Below are 16,278 nucleotides of genomic sequence, written 5' to 3'. Positions count from 1 at the left end.
GGCAACGCAATGGTGTAACGCCCAGGAGAGGTTTGCCCATTATCGCAGAGCAAATAGGAGATTGCCTTAACCCGTTGAGGACCAACCTGGAGTATACTCGGACTGGTGTCTATGGGAAATGCGTGTTGTAGCAAAATCAGTCCATCCTCAATGGGTTAGAGTTCAAGTGGTTGTGGTAGGGGAGGAAAGGAGTTGTAGTTGCAATAGTGGTAGTAGTGATTTCATGTGGCTTGATTTACGTGGTTCTTTGCTAGCCACTGTTTGAGCCAAAGCCATACTGAAATAGGAGAAAATCTAATTTCCTGGTCCCTCCTGGGCCAATGTAGTAGCAGTAGCAGAGGCAGTTGCAGTGGGGGTGATAGTAGTAGTTGTAGTATTGATAACAGCAGTGATTCTGGTAGGTAGTGGAAGTAGATAGTAGTAGTAGTAGTGGTAGTAGTAGTGGTAGTAGTAGAAGTAGTAGTGGTAGTAGTGGTAGTAGAAGTAGTAGTGGTAGTAGTGGTAGTAGTAGTAGTAGTAGTAGTAGTAGTAGTAGTAGTAGTAGTAGTAGTAGTAGTGGTAGTGGTAGTAGTGGTAGTATAGTAGTAGTAGTAGTAGTAGTGGTAGTGGTAGTAGTGGTAGTAGTAGTAGTAGTAGTAGTAGTGGTAGTGGTAGTAGTGGTAGTATAGTAGTAGTAGTAGTAGTAGTGGTAGTGGTAGTAGTGGTAGTAGTAGTAGTAGTAGTAGTAGTGGTAGTAGTGGTAGTAGTAGTAGTAGTAGTAGTAGTAGTAGTAGTAGTAGTAGTAGTGGTAGTAGTGGTAGTAGTAGTAGTAGTGGTGGTAGTAGTGGTAGTAGTGGTAGTAGTAGTAGTAGTAGTAGTAGTAGTAGCAGTAGTAGTAGTGGTAGTAGTAGTAGTGGTAGTAGTAGTAGTAGTAGTGGTAGTAGTAGTGGTAGTAGTAGTGGTAGTAGTAGTAATAGAAGTAGTTGTAGTAGAAAAAGTAAAAGTGGTGGTTGCAGTGGTGGTTATATTAGAAGTAGCAGTTATAGTAGATAGAGGTTGCAATGGCAGCAGCAATGGAAGAAAGTGTGAAGTGGTTGTGTTAGCAGAAGTATGGGTACAGTGTCGGTGTCCGGGTAAAAATGGTGGTGTTTGTTGAATAATGGCAGTCCTGGTCATGGTTGGGAAAATGGCAACAAAAGTCAGAGTAGTAGAATCTTAACTTGTAATTGTAGTGGCAGTGTTAGTGGTAGTAGTGGAAGTAAGTAGTAGTCATTTTTGTTGTAGTACTGGTAGTAAAAGTTTGTTGCTGTGGCAGTGAAAAAAGTACATATTGTAGTAGTCGTAGTCAAAGTGACAACAGAGATCTGTTCTTATTGGTGGTACTTCAAGGAAAAGCAGAAGAAATTACAGCAATTGATTTTTTTTTATACATGTAGTAGCACTTGCTTGACCAGCTCAGCTACATTTTGAATGGCATTGTATGAGAACAACGTGTGTGACAAACATTGTACATTCTCCCATTAGCTTACCTCCGCAACCAGGCTGAAGGGGCGGCAAACACGGCCATGAACGCCGAGGCGATTGCGCGGGATGCCCGTGACACGGCCCTGGGCATCGTTGACCGCGCCGGCGACATCAAGGCCGATCTGAACGGCCTCGACGACAAGATCAGGGAGGCGCAGGAAATGATTGCCGAGGGACAAGTCAGTGGTGAGTAGTCTCAGTTTCAGACTTTGTGTGTTTGTGTGCTGTTTGCTATCCTTGCCTGGTATTCCAGTATGCCAATGATGCACAGGTGAGAGTGCATTTGTGGAGATGCAGAGCACTTAAGGGGTATTTACAACATCGCACAACATTGTGAATACCCAAGATTCAGCTACAATTGTACTTGTACATCTCCAGTAGCATCAGAAACTTAAACCTGTGCATTATTTGTTTTATAAAATGGGTCTATGAACTTTGTTTACAATGTATCTACTTCCTTTTAGTATAAGTGAATATTAATCAGCTGCATGTTCATGTAGAACTTGACGAATGTTCAAATGCTGAGATGTCCGAAAAAATTTTTCCAAACGTGCAGTGCGAAAACTTCTGATTAAGACAAATTTTTGAAGAAACATGCACATTGGCTTATGTTCAGGAGATGTCTACTTAGTCTCTTGTGAACTGACATTGTAATCTTGTCTTTTCTCTATCTCTGTCTCTTCCTTTTTTTCTGTCATCTCTTTCTTTCACTCCTCTTTCACACTTCCTCCAACTCTTTTTTATTCATCATTTCTTCTGTTCATTGATGTATCTATCCATCTATCTATCCATCCATCCTTGCATCCATCTATCCATCCATTCATCCGTCTATCCATCTGTCTTTCTATCCATCTCGGATGCTGTCGACCCTTGGGACTTCCAACCCTCCAGTGGAGAACCTGCGCAACTTTGAAGTGAGGATACCGACGCTGAAAGAGGATCTGACGGGCAAACACGTCGAGATATACAACATGACAGTCGGCATCAAGTACAACCTGCAGGAGATCCAGAAAAAGATTGCCGAAGCACGTTCCCTGGCGAATGGAGTAAGGGATCATGTCCATTCAGAGAAACCCCCCTCTCCCCCGCCCCTATATTCTCCCACAAAAAACGTCCCCATCCCCTCGGGACATCGAACCCGGTGCCAGAATGGAAAGCGGCACCCCTCGAACAAGTTTTTGACAATTTCCCCCGTTTTTATCACAGAGTTGATCTAATCCAGTAGTCCTTTGCTGATTATAGCTTTATGAATTGCCTTTTCTTTCTTGCCCTTAAAAGAAAAATAATAATTCACTCTGCACTAGTATCATTTTCCAAGGTATTTCAAAGCCGGGTAGCAAGCAAACAAAGTGGGAGATACGACCCATTTTGCTCTTGGCGGCACTCGTGAATGCCAGATATTACTGTCAACAGCAAGTAGGTTGCTCATCAAATACCAGAAGGCTGTAAGTGTGATAGTGCCCCCCTGCTCCTTAGTGGTGATGCTAGTCTTGTTTGCTGCCATCTAGTGATGACCCTTGACCAGTGAGATAGAGAGCTCTTTATTCTCCATGTATAACACAAAAGGTGTTTGCATATATTTACTTTATTTTTTCCTGTTTTCTTACCACCTGACTTCAGATGTCAGTATGGCTCATTTTATTTGATTGCTACAACATGCGTTTTTGTATAGACAAAGGACATTGAGCTAATATTTTCTCAAATTTTGAATTTTCTTATTTTTTTCCAAGTCTCATGAAAGCAAAACCAGACTATTCTTATTTCAAGTTGATTAGCCTTCAAATGAACAAACTTTTTGCACTATGTATTTTGATTTTATGTCTTTTCTTCTGCCTGTGGTTAACATACAGCAACATTTATAATGGCTTTGCTTGCCTAACGCACAGCTATCTTTCTTGTAGGGACATTAGTTTTGCAATGCGATAGAACACACTGGAGTCTGAGATGACCACTTGAACCAGCCAGATTTATTTTTATTTTTTTTTTTTATTATTTTTTTTTTTATTGACTACAGAGTTTATAACCTTCAAAATGTGAAGATGCACCAAAAACCCAAATAATGTCCAAGTTCTTGTATCTTTTGGAAGAATTAAATTCCATTTTGAAAGTAGAAGTTTATCAGCTTATCCCTGTAAGTCCTCTATGATATATGTTGCCATCCTCAAATTGGCAACCCTGAATTTTTGCTGTGAGACATATAGTGAGTTTTTATAGGGCACAGTCACATACTTTCAGCGAACTTCATTGAGAAACAATTGATGGCATGGTTTTGAATTGCTTTCTGTTGTTGAAAGTACCCTTTTAAAGAAAATGCTTACACAGCACTGCGGAAAGTACCCACGGCAGTACTTAAGATGAATGGAAGCAAAGTATGATCTCAGTGGTTGAATGCTGTCTGCAATGCGAGTGATTTGTCGTGACAAAGTGGTTCAGACTATGTTAACTGATAAGACTTGGGGCTTCCATCATGTAAATGATGAGGCTTGAGCTCCTGCGTGGCAGTAGTGTCCCTTGGCAACACACACTTCATCCTTGTTTGTCAAGTCTTTCGGAGGAGAATTAAAGCAGATGGTCCTGTTTGCAGGGGAGCTACACCCTATGCACGTAAATGAACCCACTTCACTTCTCTTGTGAAGAGCAGGGCAAAATCGAGATTGAGTGGTAAAACACAAAAAATGCCTCGTGACATCTACAGTAGTCTTCAGAATCGAAGAAGGTAGATTGCCCTCAAAAGAAGAAGTATTTAGTAAAAGTAGCTGCTGTGTTGTTTCACTTCACATCACAGAAGAATCCACCAATACTTGTCTTACTTTTACCATAAGATGAAGAATCCAGGAAAAGTATTTACCTAAATGATTCTGGATCACTTAAGAATAAAGAATAGTTTGTTGATTACAAAGTTATCATATTATAGTCAGTTGTATAAGACAAACTGTGGAGAGCTTGGTACGCCCAGCAGATGCATTCTACTGTGCGAAGGGTTCTAAATGCCCAGTGTGTCCAGCAATGACTAGTGACCAAAGGACACACACAGTGGCCGGCTTCCCCTGATCACCCTTCCCCCACCCCCACCCCCTCCCCCTAAAAAAAAAAAAAAGAAAAAAAAATATATATACATGTATATGTATGACCAAAGTTAAATGGATAGGGCTTTTGCCCAGACTATTTAGTGTCTGAAGATTGCAGTATAGATTGTTTTAAAAAAGCAGAAAAAAAAGTATAGGGTTTGCCCACACAAGTACAATTTGTATTTGTTCAAAAAACAATTTGAATGTCGTATATTTCAACTTACTCCTGCATGAAAATCAGCCATTTACACCTTATCCAGTGATTTGGGGATTTCTACAAGTAGGTGACTTTGCTGCATTTCTGGTAAAAAGGTGCTAAGTAATATGAATTTCCTTTGGATGGCAAACCTAGATCGCTTTCTCTTTAAAAAAAAAAAAAAAAAATGAATAGTGTAGGCATCGTTCAGCTCATAGCATAAATAGGATTGTCTCCAGTTTTTAATCAAGCTCCAGTCAAACTTGCAGTGCTGCCCTTGGCCAGTGTAACTTTTCTCATTTTTTAAAAGTCTATTTTTCCCCCCTTTTTCACTCCAAAGAATAATGGCCCTTGTTTAGGAACCGCCTGTACACCTTCCCCGCATATGGACATGATCCCATTTAATAGTTTTAGACCGTTTTGTACGTAGTGCGAAGAAGACAGAAAAAAAAAAGAAAACAAATAGTACTAAATGTGTAAGTTTGCTGATGTGAATCTGGTGTCATATCACTTTTTTTACTTTCCATTTCATTGCACAGCACACTGCCTGCAAAAACGCACCAACAAAAAAATACATTTTGACATTCTGCGCAAATTCCATCACTTTCACATGTTATGCCCACTTTTCTGGGTTGTCTGTCCATCTTTCCGTCTGTAATTGATTCTGTGGACTGTGTAACTTAACAAACGTTTGACATTTTATATCCAAGTTAAACTTATATGTACAGGCGAACAAAGTCGTGCCCGTCACCTTTAGGGTGGACACGCTAAAGCTCAAAGGAGAACTTCAGAAGGTCAAAGTTAAATACTTTAAATTTCTCTATTTCCCCCATATTTCTGCAATTTTCATGAAACGCAATGTATACATGCATTACCAGAAAAAGATACTATAGGGAAAGGTTTTGGCCATGGGGTTTAAGGTCAAGGTCAAGTGAAAATGCTAAAAATTCATTTTTTTTTTTTTTTGTTCATAACTTGGAAGTGGCTCATGGTATTGTCATTCAAATTAATATGTATGATAATGCTTGATAATGGTTCTCTTGGGAATATTGGGGTTATATGGGTCAAAGGTCAGGATCAAATGGCCATTTTAACAAGCTAAAATTCCACAATTTAGTGCTGAAATTACACTATTTTCTCCTTACCTTGGAAATTACTCAATGCATACACTTCATGAAGCTAGGTACATGTATGTATACATGTACCTACATGTACAATTATAATTGTATTACTTCACAGTGATTCTGTAGAAAAAGATTTGGGCCATGGGGTCAAAGACCAGGTGAAAGTGTTCCAAAATGTTTCACTTTTTCCCATATTTTTGAAATAGCTGAAACTATTATTATGAAAATTGGATGTTACCAGTCATAACTATTTTTCATAATCTGAACAAAGTCATTGGCCATCGGGTCAGAGGGCAAGGTTCAAAGGTTCAGTGAAGATGCTCAAATTTCCTAACATGTGCACTCTGAATCACTTTCGCCATCTAAATGAAACCTTTTTCAACACATGTATAAAACACTCGACCCCTTTGGGTTTCTGCCATCAAATTTTCAAAACATGTCATTTCAATATTTTGGCCCTCATGTGAACCTGTATGTCTCACATTATTGAGATGTACTCTAGACCTATTGAAAAAACTAATGTGACATGGTGGATACTAGTTGCCATGATGACATTTGTAGGTGTCTCTCCCCCCCCCCCCCCTCCCCCCTGCAGTGTTTTAAATGGGAAGTACATATTGTATATACATGTATAAAATTGGATGAATTCTTATGTACATATCTAGTCTTGAATGAGAAATGGAAAATTGCTGGGTAGGTACTACTTATAGCTGAAGAAAATAAAACGGAAGCTTTGTCACAGGAAGGAATTTTTAGGATCAAGAGCTTTAATGCTGAAAAATCAAATGTACCTATGACTACATCACTGAATATTTTTTTTTTCCCATTAAAAAGCTGCCAAACAAAAGCAAATTTCATCTGGAACACTAATGGTTCACCGTTTACAAACCCTACTCATGCAAGAGATTATGCTCCATATCATATTTGCAGCTTTCTGAAGAAAAGAATAAAGACATATAAAAGCAACCTCTTCTATCCCCACCCCCCCCCCCAAAAAAAATAAATAAATAGCTGTAAAGCAAACACAAGCACTGTCCTTGCAATTTAATGCAAAGCAAGCAAGCTATGCAAAACACATAGAATCCTGGAGGTGATAAATACCTGCCTATAGCTGCAGCTCTCGCCCCCAATATAGACCGAGACAATGCGCCATGCTAAGTTCAGGGTGGTGCTACACTATCCTACTCATGAAGAATTTGGCAGTCTGCAGGCATTCTCTAGACATTTCTTTAGACATGCAGAAAGTTTGTAAACATGTATTTGCATTTAAAACCACTTGAAGCTCTTTGCAGTAATCCTTGATATCTTAAATCATTATCATTTTAGGGCGGCTATGTCACATTACATGCATGTTACCTCTTGCTGTGTTTTAAATTTGATTTTTTGTTGTTGTTAAAGGCATAATTTACCATTTGCAGATAACACAAAAACCCAGCTTTAGTGCTTTAAAATAGTTCTAAAATGTGAGTTAGGGATAGAAACAACCAATCTGAAAATTTGAGTCAGTACAATTAATGTTAAGTATTGTTAAATATACAACATGTGAACAATAGTTATAATAAAAATGTTTCTAGACTAGACCGTCTACAGTTATGGTTTATTGAGAAAAATAGTGATATCTCCTTATATTCTAGGCTTTATTGCAAATTTTTTACATGGTACATGTAGAATGTTTTGTGATACAACTGACCTACGCATATGCATCAAATGCAATATCTCGAACATTTTTTTTTTAAATCACTGCTCCCAAAGGTAAACTGTACCTTTAAGACAATAAGGCTGTGGTAAGCAAGTATTGTTTACAAAGTTCTGACTTTAATGTTAAATGCCAGTCAAGTTTGAGCACATGCCATCAACCGAAATAAGTGATTTGCATGCATTGCCATGCTGTGTGAAATTTGCCTGTCTGTTGTTAAAAACATACCAGGTATTATTACATAACATTCCTGATCTTGATGTGCTGCCATGTGTTTCTTTGGACATTGCATATCATGGGTGTATTCTGTGTGTTGCGCCTTAAATTAAACGCGTGGCTCACTGCTCCAAACGGGCGAGATCATGCAATGTAATGCAGCCACGAGAACTTTACTCTGATCGCTCTGGCGTTGCAGTCGTCCCAACCTTGTCGGAGCCAACCCACTGACATGCACTTCAGGGGATAAGGGAATGCTTTGATGAGAGTTTTCATGAGATTGCAAAGTCTTCTAAGAGAGCCAGCTACAACTACATTTGACGTGTTTGATACACGGGTGTATAAAGAGACAGAGGGTATTTTGTCACTGAAATTCAAACATACCTGTGTATAAGTGTTTACAATGTAGCAAAGATGCAATTTAATATTATGAGTTTGACTTTTCCCACCCAAAGTATTGTTTAAACTCTGAGGTGCAATTGTAATATGCTGACATATGCTTTAACAATTTCATACATGCTCCGTACATTTTCCCCCCGTTTTTGATGACCAAGTTTGTTTGATACAGCTGATTAAAATTATAATAGTAATTCTGCATGGATGTGAGCCTACTAACCCATCTTGTTTATACATACTCATGATGTTCCCCCATCAGTGTCAGAGAGTTTCAAGCGACTAGATGTGTCGAGATTCTAATCTCTCCACTTCTCGATGACGTCCATCCCCCGCAGATCAAGGTGGCCGCCAAGTTCGGCCCTGACAGCTACGTGGAGCTGAAGACTCCCGAAACTGTAGCGGAGTCCTCCCCGATCTCTTCCTTCTCCTTCTACTTCACCACCCAAGCCAACGACGGCCTGCTCTACTTCGTCGGAGGTCCTAGTGCTGACGTAAGTCTCTCCAGCCAACTCCTCCAACACACACACACATACCGCATCCATCTGGTCGTCTTCTTCAAATCGATGATTCTTGTGTCCAGTTCTTTTTATTGCAGCTGATTGACAGATTGCCCTGTATTGATGTGCCGAAACATTGATCATTCAATGTATTACTCGTAGCCATCATGATAAAAATCATGGGCATTCATACTAGGGTTGAACTTGAACCAATGACCTCCTGGTTGCCGGACAGGCTTCATATCCACTTGACTACTGATTTGTGGTAGGTTATCTATCAACGTGAAATCATTCCACAGAAAAGTTATTAATCCTGTGTTTGCCAGGGGTCTTGGACAGTGTGTATACAACACTGTGGGGCTTTCTGTACCAAATGGTACTCAAAGCACACACAGGGTTTAAAAGGCTGCTACTTAGCTAGTTTTTGCTCTTGTTCTTCTTCAGCCTACATCTACCATGGCAAAAGCCTTGCAATATTTTCTACCTCGCATATTAAAGGTACTAGCCCACATTTGCAAACCCACGAAAATCAAAACTGCATAAAACAGGTCCAATACGACTTCAAGTACAAGTTATAACAGTAACATACCTCACCTGTCGCTCTTTGTCTATACCATTCGATAAAAGAGACAAAATCATCGTTTTAAAATCAATTTTCAAACCGGGTCAACCCGACCCAAAATCGAATTACGAGTGCGGGCTATAGCTACGTACATTGTACATGTAACACGTACGTGGACCGGAGCTAGCGAGCGTTATACGCATGCATACGGATTACGGTGCATTTTCATTTATTTTTATGAAAGTAATGGACTAATTGGAACGAAATTTTGCACAGGTGTTACTGCAATCATACCCAAACACCATGCTAACTATGAGACCAATTGCTGCAGGTTTACAAATGTGGGCTAATACCTTTAAGCGAAAGAAGATCAGAATGAGCTAAAAAAAAAAACATTGGATTCAGTGAACAGAAGATATTCCAGCATTTCAAGTTGGAAGAGGAAACTTGGCATGCTTGAAATCTGAGAAGTTTGGCAGGAAAAATAATGGAACATATATTATGTTTCAAGCAAGATGATCTGTCAGCATTGATTTCACAAGCACGGCTCAAAATCCTTGGGAAGTTTAATACTGAAGCCTATCTTTGAAAACTCCTTGTTTTCCCCCCACGTTTCAGGATGATTTCATGGCCCTGACGCTGGAGAACAAGAACCTGAAGATGATCTACGACCTCGGCGACGGGCTGACTACTGTGGACGTCGCCGCCAACGTGGCAGACGGGAATTGGCGCTTTGTCGAGGTTGAGAGGTGAGTCGTCTGGTTTTTGGGGTCTCTTTCCGTTACGCCTCACTTCAGAGGTCAAAATGTGGATGACGATTGTGGAGAGGGTGTATGGCGATAAGTGTTGGAAAAAGAATCACTGTACATTGCTGTTTATAAAATGGGCTTTAGAATCTCTGCAGTCTGATTAGTCAATTATGCATTGATTTTTACTGATCCATACTGAGCCATGCATCCGGTAAAATCCGAATGCATGGCTCCAGCCTTGTATAGTATTGTTGTAGGTGTACCGAATGCGTGATGAGGGAAAAGGGTCGACTTTCATGTTTTTACGGACCCTTTATATAAAACAAATGATGCACAGGCCTGTTTTGTGGATCAGTGAGAATTGGATGCTCTCGTTTAACTTTGGAAACGGTCTAAAACCAAAGAGTTCCAGAAGTTAAATTCGCACATCCGTAATTCTCACAGCTCCACTCTGTCCTGTGCATCATTTCATACTAACGAGGCAAAAGCAGTCTTAATGCCATCTACACTTCTGTCAAATGTATCCCATAATTCTGTAGTTACCATGCCGTCCCAATTCAGAGGGCGCTTCTTACAATGGTTTACAGAATCTGACTTGCCTGTGCCGAGGAATTTCTTGAAGACTCCTAGCAGTTCATTACTCGTAGCCATCATGATAAAAATCATGGGCATTCACACTATTGTTGAACTTGAACCAATGACCTCCTGGTCTTGCTGCCCCTGCTTGTGGAGTGTGAAAACATAAAGCTAATAAGGAGCCAATGACAGGACATGCACAATTGAAATGTTTTAAAAACATGCCGGCATCGCAGGCTTCACTGTTCGCATTTCAGAAGAAGTGTGGCCATTTACCTGTATTCCCAACTCCTTCGCCTTCACTAATGGCACTCTAATACGATGTGATTTGCATGAACTGCAGAATGATTGGTGCCAGAAGTGTTTCTTCTCTCATGGCAAGGATTCATTCCTCTTGACACCATGACATAAATCATGCTCACAGTACCAGAAACTCTTACCATGCGTCCAAAGTAAACTCATTCAATTACCTCATGCTTGTAAATGCTAGTTCCTTTGCAATTTTTATGTATTATTATTTTTCTTTTTTAATTCAACATGCACAGTGTATAGATTTTTATGTGCAAATTTAGATATGCACCATTTTAAAGATTTTTTTGGGTTAACATATTAATATATCACATCAACGTTTGCATCTCATTTTTTTTTAATTGAGAAATTGCCATCCCTGGAGAAATTTTTGAAGATTGTATTTGTAGCAACAAACAAAAAAAAAAAAAACGCTGCTTAAAACTGCTTATCCGATAACGGCGAGCCAATGGAGTATAATGAGTCAAATAAGGGAATGAGCTGTTGATCTAGCAGAATCTTTGTCAAAAACAAAATGGCGAAGATTATATTTGAGAATTGAACATTGTTATTAAAATGTTGGTTGGCTGATCTGTCGGTGCTCTTTTCCAGGTACGGTAAGTACGCCACGGTGACAGTCAAATCAGAGAGCTCGGGAGACGTGAGCGGACAGGCAACCTCCTCCGGAGAATTCAGCATCCTAGACCTCTCGCCTGACTCCATCATGTACATGGGAGGCGCCCCGGAGAGTGCACAGGTAACCATGGTGATGATGATGATGACAGATTGGGGGAGGGGGAAGGGGGTTCATCCTGATGTTGTACTGTGATTATGATTTTTATGAGATACTTGGGATGTCAAACTTTTCAGTGAAATCAGCAAAATTAGAACCAAACAGCAAAAGAAAGATAAGGGATGTCACAGCTTGACACATAAAAGGTTGATAGAAATGCTGAAGATACGTTGTTGTAGGTTGTATGATGCTCAGAAGGCTGTGTTCTCATGTGGTAGGGAAATGTTTGATGAAGTTTGTTACTGAAGGGTTGTTGTGGTTAAGTGGATAGGACTGCAGGCTCCTAATAGTTAGGCCAAAAAAAAAAAAATTGTTGCATTGGCGTAACCCGCCCGACCCTAAAAATTCCGCCGACCCCATGTTTTTTTATTATTTTTTTTGCTATCGATATCAAATATCTTGTTGATTGCGATCACGATCGCACAAGCCCGGAAGTGGAAACGGCTCTGGGGATATCGGATGTACGAGGGAGAGATCTGGCGCCTCGCATTTATAAGCCTTCCTTGATCAGTACGTCATCTGTTTCCAACACGGACACGTACTCTAACAAGATTTATTCAGTGTATACGTAGCATTCAGACTGCGATGTATTGTGCACAGTTTTGCCATAGGTTTCTTGTGTGGAGAACTTACACGAATCTGTATATGTTGGACTGTAATAGAGATCACCGTGTGCGACGAAAAGATCGTACATATGGGTCAATTTGCATCTATCTTATCTAAGTCAAAATAGTAAAATATGAAGTGAAAACATTCATGATAGGGATTTCAACATCTTTAAATTCTGTGAAGGGGTATAATTCCAGTAATATCGGCCTCATAAATGATTTGTAGAATAGATGAACACAGCACATTCGGTGCAGCAGTTGTAACTGTAACTGAGCTGAGCACGAGTTTTACACGTAAAATGCAGGTAGCAAAAAAAAAAAAAAAAAAAAATCCGCCCGACCGACCCTATTTGAAAATCTCATGTTACGCCAATGCAACAATTTTTTTTTTTTTGGCCTTAGGTCTAGGTTCAAGCCCACTGGCAACAGCAGTAGTGCCCCAAGTCAAAGCACCGCAATCATTGTTGCCTAGTCCAACGGAGTGAGCTTAACAGCTGTTGGCCGTGTGGTAGCTCATTTGTATGCATGTAAAAATCAAACCTGCCATAGCGACCACCTTTCTTTGCCCACCACCTGCCTTGATAAGGCCACAAAGAAAAAAAAAATCCCCAGGGAGGGAAGCCATTTTGAAAAACCTGTCTATAGCAGCCATCTGTCTCCAATGGTCACTTTTTTGTCTCCCTCTGGTGGCCGCTATAGACAGGTCTGACTGTACTGGCATTACTAGTAGCCATTTTAATTAAATGTACTTGAGTTGGTCTACCCATGCTTAAAGGACAAGTCCACCTTCATATACATAAGGAATGAGAGAATGCAGCAATATTAGTTGAACACATCAGTGAAAGTTTGAGGAAAATTGGACAATCCGTTCATAAGTTATGAATTTCTAAAGTATCTGCGCAGTCACTGCTGGATGAGAAAACTACTGCAGTGTATGATGTCACATGCGTACAACGATATAAGGAAAATGAAAAGAGAATTTCACAAAACTTTACTTGTTACTGACGTATGTTAAGGGTAATATTATTCTCCCTGCCTTCTGAATGAGAGAAGTCGAGTGTTCTTTTGTTATGCGAGAAAAATGGAAATATGTTGAATTTTCTTTATTCTTTCTGTATATCGTTGTACACATGTGACATCACAAGCTATAGTAGTCTTTTCATCCAGCCGTGACTGAGCAGAAACTTCAAAAATTCATAACTTTTGAACGGATTGTCCGATTTTCCTTGTTCTACTAATATTGCTGCATTCACTCAACCCACATGTCTATGAAGGTGAACTTGTCCTTTAAGAAGTTGGCCAAACCGTTGGATTGATTTCTGAGGTGGGCAGTGTTTGCCCACTAATCGTCTAAGGGCAACAAAGCGAATCCTGTGTCTTTGGGTGACATTTATTGATGCTGATCCTTTCGTCTTCCCATTGCCTTGACAACAGCTGCCCGCAGGTCTGCCCCGCACCTTTGTCGGCGGCCTCGACGAATTCCAGTTCGGCGACACCCCGCTGGGTCTCTGGAATTTTGTCAATGCCACCAGCGTCAACGAGGGCATCATGAGGTGAGGCGGAGACTCCAGAGAAACTTTTCAACATATATTGTTCAAGCTGACCTATTGGTGTGGATGTTAGTGTAAAAGTGGGCGTGGCCATGAGATGGCTGCTAAACCTTGTTTGTCTACAAGTTGTTGGGAAATATGTGGGTTTAAGTGCCCTGTATATGTCATGGGATGTATCGGTGAGTGACATGAAAGTTGGTGTGTCTTGAGTGAGAGAGTGGGTGTGTCTGCGATGTGGATGTAGATGTGTCCAAGGGAGGATATGGGTATGTCTGTTATGTGCATGTGGGCGTGTTCAAGTGAGAAAGTGGGTGTATCTGTGGTGTGGATGTGGGCATGTCCAAGTGAGAAAGTGGGTGTATCTGTGGTCTGGATGTGGGCGTGTCCAGAAAGATGGTGCTGCTTGTTTCTGCTTGTTTCTGCAAGCAGAAGAAAGAGATGGAAGCCTGTGCCATCATGAGCTTCTGCCCTCCCAGCCCTTGAAAAGTCTTCTGACCTCTGTGCATCTTTCTTGCCACCAGGAATGTGAGTGACCTCGCAGCCACGGTGGATCCGTCCGGCCGCGGGGTCATGTTCGACGGAACGGGCTACGCCGTCGTGCCCCAAGGAAGCAAAGAGATGACGTCCGGCAACCAAATCCAGATCACCTTTAAGACCTTCCAGCCCAACGGACTCATTTTCCTGGCTGGCAGTGCAGTACGTATCCCCAGTGATGAAGTCACAGTTTGCACTATGCCTAGCAATACACATATATATATTTTTGTAATTAAATTGTAATATATTCCATGATAATAATAAGTTACAGGAGGAGACAAAAATGTTCATAAAGTTTAAAAGAGAAAAAAAAAAGACAGAAGTCAATGAAAAAAAAAAATGGAAATGATTTGCTTTGTCCAAAGGCATCGCAGTACCCTACTACAAGAGCTGAATCACAGCGATATGGACACACAGTCCAAGCAGTTGCTTGAGTATTGTTGGTAATAATGGCCCCGTGTTACCATACTGCTCTTGTTTCTATATTTCATCTGTGGGTAAGAATGTCTGATCCATAACCAGCCGACACTGCTGCAAATTACAAGGTTCAGAATAAGCTACTATTGGGTCTCAAAGATTGCAACCTAATATGCAAAAGATAAACCTCTCTGATTTTTTCTTTTCTTGTGCAATAACTCCGAATGATCATGTTTTACAAACTGTTATCCGTTGTATAGAATGACGAGGTCATCTTTATCGAGCTGCGCGGGGGTCACGTCCACTTTGAGTACGACCTGGGCTCCGGTCCCGTCTCCCGCCAGACCGAGTACACCTACAACAACAACCAGTGGACCCAGATCACCGTCTTCCGCAGGCTTGAAACTGCCGTGCAGTTTGCGGTCACCCAAGAAGGAACGTGAGTACCTAGGCTGTATACTGTAAAAGTGGAAATTTTCGCTGTGTTGAAATTTTCGCGCATTTCCCGCAACCAGAAACTAGCGCGAAAATAAAGGCACGCGAATATATTTGCATGCCATATGTTTCAGTGGTTGATGTCTTGATTCCGCGGAATTAAAAACATGCAAAACTCTTCTCACCTGGCCAAGCGCAAAAAAATTAGTTGCAGGAAATATCCACTTTAACAGTATTCCACACCACCCAGACACTAACCTCGCCCCCTGCCATGCAAGAGTTGACTGTTTACTGTATGTGGTACTGTAAAACTGGATATTTATCGCGTGAGTAATTTTTCGCGCTTGGCATCATAGGATGAGTTTTGCTGGTGTTTAATTCCTGGAATTCAAGACATCAACTACTGGAACATTATGACAAGCAAAAATATTCACATACTTTCATTTTTGTGCTAGTTTCTGGTAGTGCAACATCCGCAAAAGTTTCATCACTAAGAATATTTCCACTTTCACAGTAGATATTTTGCGGAGTTTTTTTTGTTTTCAGGAATTTCACATGTTGAGTGATGTTTGTTGGATTCAACCACATGAGAAAATATGCTAACTCTGATCCCAGATTCTGAATGCTTGTTTGTAAGTTTTGTTTTCAACACAGGATGGCTAATTTTGATCCCAGAAAATGAGTAAATGATACTGAATTGCTGTACTCCACAATAGCAAGTGCAGTCACTCTAGAAATTGTTAGTAAACTTTGATCTGAACCAAAAAGAAACAAGAATCTTGAGAAATCAGACTTGGTAAATATATTGCCTGAAGTGGAAATCATATGTGGGTGTATTTTTATTGAATTTGTGCGCTTGTGCAGTGTGTAATGTACATGTATGGTGCTGAGTGTTTAGAGGTGTGTATGTTGTTCATTGCTGTACTTTACTGAGATTTGAAAATATAAAGAATGCTGACCTGCACAGGTTACGTAAACCGGAAAAATTACATGCCATATGTGAAACATCCAATGTATGGCATATGCAGCGTGTTCATTATGAATGTATGTAAGTATGTATGTATATACTG

At 40.4% G+C, this 16,278-nt stretch overlaps 1 protein-coding gene across 1 annotated transcript in view; it reads left to right on the top strand.

Annotated features, from left to right (window-relative positions):
• LOC140234188 (laminin subunit alpha-5-like) overlaps positions 1–16,278 on the top strand; it is a 128,540-nt gene that overhangs the window by 86,350 nt on the left and 25,912 nt on the right. Inside the window, exons 57-64 of the mRNA XM_072314256.1 lie at positions 1,504–1,689; positions 2,395–2,549; positions 8,535–8,690; positions 9,877–10,007; positions 11,484–11,628; positions 13,707–13,825; positions 14,344–14,518; positions 15,034–15,212. Coding sequence (XP_072170357.1) covers positions 1,504–1,689; positions 2,395–2,549; positions 8,535–8,690; positions 9,877–10,007; positions 11,484–11,628; positions 13,707–13,825; positions 14,344–14,518; positions 15,034–15,212 — 1,246 coding nt within the window. The remainder of the gene's footprint in view (positions 1–1,503; positions 1,690–2,394; positions 2,550–8,534; positions 8,691–9,876; positions 10,008–11,483; positions 11,629–13,706; positions 13,826–14,343; positions 14,519–15,033; positions 15,213–16,278) is intronic.

This window comes from Diadema setosum, chromosome 10, assembly GCF_964275005.1.
Source record: "Diadema setosum chromosome 10, eeDiaSeto1, whole genome shotgun sequence".
NCBI lineage: Eukaryota > Metazoa > Echinodermata > Echinoidea > Diadematoida > Diadematidae > Diadema > Diadema setosum.
This window is presented reverse-complemented; position numbering and strand designations above follow the sequence as displayed.